This window comes from Mandrillus leucophaeus, unplaced genomic scaffold (assembly GCF_000951045.1).
Source record: "Mandrillus leucophaeus isolate KB7577 unplaced genomic scaffold, Mleu.le_1.0 Scaffold360, whole genome shotgun sequence".
Taxonomy (NCBI): domain Eukaryota; kingdom Metazoa; phylum Chordata; class Mammalia; order Primates; family Cercopithecidae; genus Mandrillus; species Mandrillus leucophaeus.
The window spans coordinates 2,482,535-2,487,081 of record NW_012103810.1 but is presented as its reverse complement, the minus strand read 5'-3'; the positions used below and the strand labels follow the sequence as shown (position 1 = coordinate 2,487,081).

Here is a 4,547-nt window from a genome sequence, read left to right as displayed (position 1 = left end):
CCGGGGGCTGGGCGGAGAAGACCAGCACGGCGGAGTTGCGTCCCAGGGGGAGGACAGAGCCGCGGAGGCCCAAGCCGCGAAGAACTGGAGCGTCTGTGAGGAGCAGAGAACAGGAGCGCGCCAGGGCCGCTTCCCGCCGGGCGTTCGGGCCCCTCGCTTACCTTCTCCGTTGCCGACGTCCGGCGGCGGCGCCTGCAGCACCCGCTCCAGCTCAGGGAACGGCAACTCAGGCAGGTCTAGCAGCGGCCCGTAGCGCTCCAAGAAGGAGCAGACTACGGCGAAGTTGGGGCACGAACCCGGGCAACCCGGAGGAGCCATCACCGCCGCCGCTGCCGCCGCCGTCGCCATTTTGAACTGGAGGATGGAGGAGGAGGCGATGGGGGGGCGGGGGAAGTTGGGGTGCCGAGGGATGGCAGGACAGCCTTACGGACGACAGGAGGCGCTCTCAAGTGGGCTCCTCTGCGGATCCCAGCGTCTCAGGGACGGCTCTGCGATCCCACAATACATCGGCGGCCCGGAGCAGTCGAGAACCGAGTCAGACGGGAGACAGAGAGGCCCTCTGCGCCTTTCACTTTCCGCCCTCTTTCCGCCCCCTTCTCTCCTCCCCTTCGGGCTTGCCACTGCCTCGTGTGACAGGGGGAATGAAAACAAGGGAAGCGGGACGGGGAGGCGGGATGGAAGCGGGAGGGGCGGGACTTCTCGAGAACAATGGCCAATGGAGGCAGAGGGGGTGGGGCTTCGGGCGCTGATCAACTGCAAGGCGTATTACCCGAGGGCAGTTGGGAAGCGCAGATCCCGGAGCAGCGCTGGCAACCTAAGTGCGGGGAGAGCACTGCGCCGTTTGGGAACGCAACTTTGAGGAGACAGTGCGGTGGGTGAGTTTTCGGGGGAATCCTGAAACTGGGCCACGAAAGGGTGGTGAGGTTGAGGAGAATTAATAAACAAAAAGAGAATAGGGCGGGGGAAAGCCCAGTTGTGGGAGAAGGTTGGGAAGGGGAAAGGTAGAGAGGTGCCCTGGGCTGGGACTTCTGTAAGACGTCTCTGTGAAAGTTTGCCGAGGGAGTATTGCTTTCTGCTGAGGTACAGGAATCGCAGCTTTGCTGGAAAAGCAGGATCTGAGGGAACGGAACTCTGGGGGAATCGTCGGAGTGAGGAGTTGGGGCCCTGCTGGGAGAAGAGGGTCTGAGGAGACCAGGCTCTGCTAGGGGACTATGGTGTGAGGGGAAGGGGCTCTGTTCAGGGACCAGAGTCGGAGTGTGGGCTGGGACTCCACTGAGAGGCCGAACATGACAGGAGACGGTGGAACAGCAAAAAGTTTGTTAGAAGACAGGGTTCCACTTCGGGACGGGGCGGGGTGGGGGGACAGTGAACATTCCCACAAAGAACCCCAGACAGAAACTACCAATAATGTAAAATAGAATGTGCAGCCTGAGAAGCAGGTTGAGCTTAGAAGCCTGAGCTTTGGATTCAGCCAGGCTTGAGTCCTAGCGGGACCACTTCATGACATTGTGGAAGTTTCTTCATTTCTTTAAACTCCTTAACGTGGGGTGATATTAGTATCTACATCATACGGTATTACTAGATAAATCACAGAAAAGTGATTAACACAGTGCCTTAGCACATAGTGAGTACTTTAAAAATATTAGTTATCAAAAAAGGAGTTCCTATAATTGAGACTGAATTCCGCTATATTTATTTAGTGTACAATTTATTACTCTGAGAATTTTTTGAGTGCATTTAAAACTTACGTAGTACCTAATTCCTAAAAAGAATTTGGCCGGGCGCGGTGGCTCATGCCTGTAATCCCAGCACTTTGGGAGGCCGAGGTGGGTGCATCACCTGAGCTCAACAGTTCCAGACCAGCCCGGGCCACATGGTGAAACCCCGTCTCTAGTAAAAATACAAAAATTAGCCAGAAATGCTTGGGAGACTGATGCAGGAGAATCCCTTGAACCCGGGAGGCGAAGGTTACAGTGAGCAGAGGTCGCGCCACTGCACTCCAGCCTGGGCGACAGAGCAAGACTCCCATCTCAAAAAAAAAAAAAAAAAAAGAATTTGAAGCAAGGTACAACACAAACCCTGTAAAAAAGAGAAATCTATAATTAAAGAAAGATAAGAAATAGATGGCAAATAATTATATAAGTAACAGGAAAAATAGTGACACAAACACTGAACTTTGTTCTTCATTTCCAGGTTTTAAAAAGGGGAAAAACCATAAGGGTGTATATTATTCCCATTATCTAAAGAGAGAATGCTCAATTTATCAAGAGAAAAATTCTATATTGTAAGAATAATTTATTACCTTGAATAGTGATTCGTAGTCTTGAGTAGTATACAAACCCTTTTTAAAGGAAAAAGGTTCTTTTGAAACTTGACAAATACTTTTGAAAATTTCACTGTAAAAAATACTGATGTAAGAAATGAAAGTCTAAAGAACACTGTAAATGTACTTAATGCCACTGAAGTATACACTTAAAAGTGGTTAAAATGGCGTATTTTATGTTACATGTATTTTACCACAATAAAAAAGTTTTTAAGAAATTAAAATCCTACTTCAGGAAAATATCTTTATGGTTATGAATTATCACTGCCAAAGAAGTTTTAGTTTAATGAGTGGGAAAATATTGTTTTTAAGCAATTACTGAAATGAAACACTAAACTAAAACATTTTTATAGAACTCCCAAACTGTCAAGTATATATCTCTTGACCCTGGGGACCTGAAGACTCCAGTTTAAGAATAATCTGGGCAAGGTGGGGTGGCTCACGCCTGTAATCCAAGCACTCTGGGAGGCCTAGCAGGCGTATCCCTTGAGCCAAGAAGTTGGAGACCAGCCTGGGCAAGGTAGTGAAACTTAATCTGTAATCCAATGTAGGGGCAGTAGTTGCCACTGCACTCCAGCCTGGGCGACAGAACTAGACCCTGTCTCAGGAAAAAAAAAAAAGAAAAAAAAAGGAGTAATCCGACCCAGAATACAGTTTTTACAGTTTGTGGAAACATACAAAGACTTTCATATACTGGTTACTTAACTGATCTTAAATAAAAGCCAGGGACAGGTTATTTTAAAATAAAATTATATTTTTGTGAAGGAATATCTATGGAAAGAACCTTCAAACCTAAAAGGAAGATTAATTATGTGAACCTTGCCTGTACTTTCTATCTTTGCTTCCAGCTTTTGCAGTACTCCACTTCCCACATTCCAGTGAGGTTGTGAAATAACATTCTAAAAAAGAAATAAAGCTTTATTACTATGGTTTTCTTTTCTCAGTGCTCACACTGTTAGTCAGAGACTGATAAATAAGGTTAGAGTTTCTACCTTTTATAATCTAGATGGGCACGGAAACAGAGTCCTTTGGCATCAGAAAGTTACATCCACCCAAAGATATGAAGTGTTTTACTACAAAGCAAGGTTTAAGTCATGCCTTCCTTCACTGAAGTCTGTTCTTGAAAATAAATGACACCCATAATGCTGTCATCACTTCTTGCCTTCCTGGGCTAAGAGAAATTGTGGAACACAGAGCTTAACCACAATTTATGTAATTATGTAAATGAGTTATATTTATCTGACTGAAATGTAAAGGTGCAAAAAAGAGTAGCTATTTTTAAAACCTGTGTTTGATTTATTGCTACTGCCATGAAGAGGCCTTTAAATAAGCATTAAGTTACACTTGGTTCAACCTTGTTTATGAATAAGAAATTTCTTAAGGTATTTCAAATTTCATATCCTATTGGGGGAAATATTTTGCTCAATAAGAATGAATGGCTAGTTTATTAAAAATACCAAAAAGTCAAAAACAACCCAAATATTCATCAACAAAAATATAAATTGTGATAGACTACTCAAGAGTGAGAAAAGAAAACTATAGAAATAAACACACTGTTGATACACACTACAGCCTGGTTGAATCTTAAAAACATGTTGAGTAAAAGAAGGCAGACACGAAAGAGTTAAGTACTGTACAATTCCATCAATGTGAAGGTCAAAAATAATCTGTGGCAATAGAAATCAAAGTAGTTGTTTCCTTTGAACTTAGTAGGGTATTGACTAGAAAGGGACACAAGGGGACTTTGTAGATAGTTTCTATATCTTTATTGGCAAGTTTACTTCTCAAAATTCATTGAACTCTATAAACACTACATTCAACTAAATGCAATGCAATTATGCTTCAATTTTAAAAGTTAATGGTTTATTCCTATATAATCCCAATTAGCACTGGTACCAGTCTGCCTTTTATCAAAATTTATACACATTTTTGTCTCCTTCATATGTTAGCTTTGCATTTGTTACACAGTGTTTTGTTTTTTTGTTTTTGTTTTGTTTTTTTTTTTTGAGACAGAGTCTCGCTCTATCGCTCCCAGGCTAGAGTGTAGTGGCGCAATCTCGGCTCACTGCAAGCTCGGATTCCCAGGTTCACGCCATTCTACTGCCTCAGCCTCCCGAGTAGCTGGGACTACCGGCGTCTGCCACCATGCCCAGCTAGTTTTTTTTTGTATTTTTGGTAGAGACGGGGTTTCACCGTGTTAGCCAGGATGGTCTCGATCTCCTGA

General features: G+C 44.4%; 2 protein-coding genes across 2 annotated transcripts in view; one reads left to right on the top strand and one right to left on the bottom strand.

Annotated features, from left to right (window-relative positions):
- The window catches only part of RSF1 (remodeling and spacing factor 1), a 161,725-nt gene extending 161,074 nt beyond the window's left edge, over positions 1–651 (bottom strand). The window contains exon 1 of the mRNA XM_011989727.1: positions 162–651. Coding sequence (XP_011845117.1) covers positions 162–348 — 187 coding nt within the window. The 5' untranslated portion in view covers positions 349–651. The remainder of the gene's footprint in view (positions 1–161) is intronic.
- Positions 652–777: 126 nt separating this feature from the next.
- Positions 778–4,547, top strand: part of AAMDC (adipogenesis associated, Mth938 domain containing) — a 50,455-nt gene continuing 46,685 nt past the window's right edge. The window contains exon 1 of the mRNA XM_011989724.1: positions 778–875. The gene's annotated coding sequence lies outside the window, so the exon portion shown is untranslated. The remainder of the gene's footprint in view (positions 876–4,547) is intronic.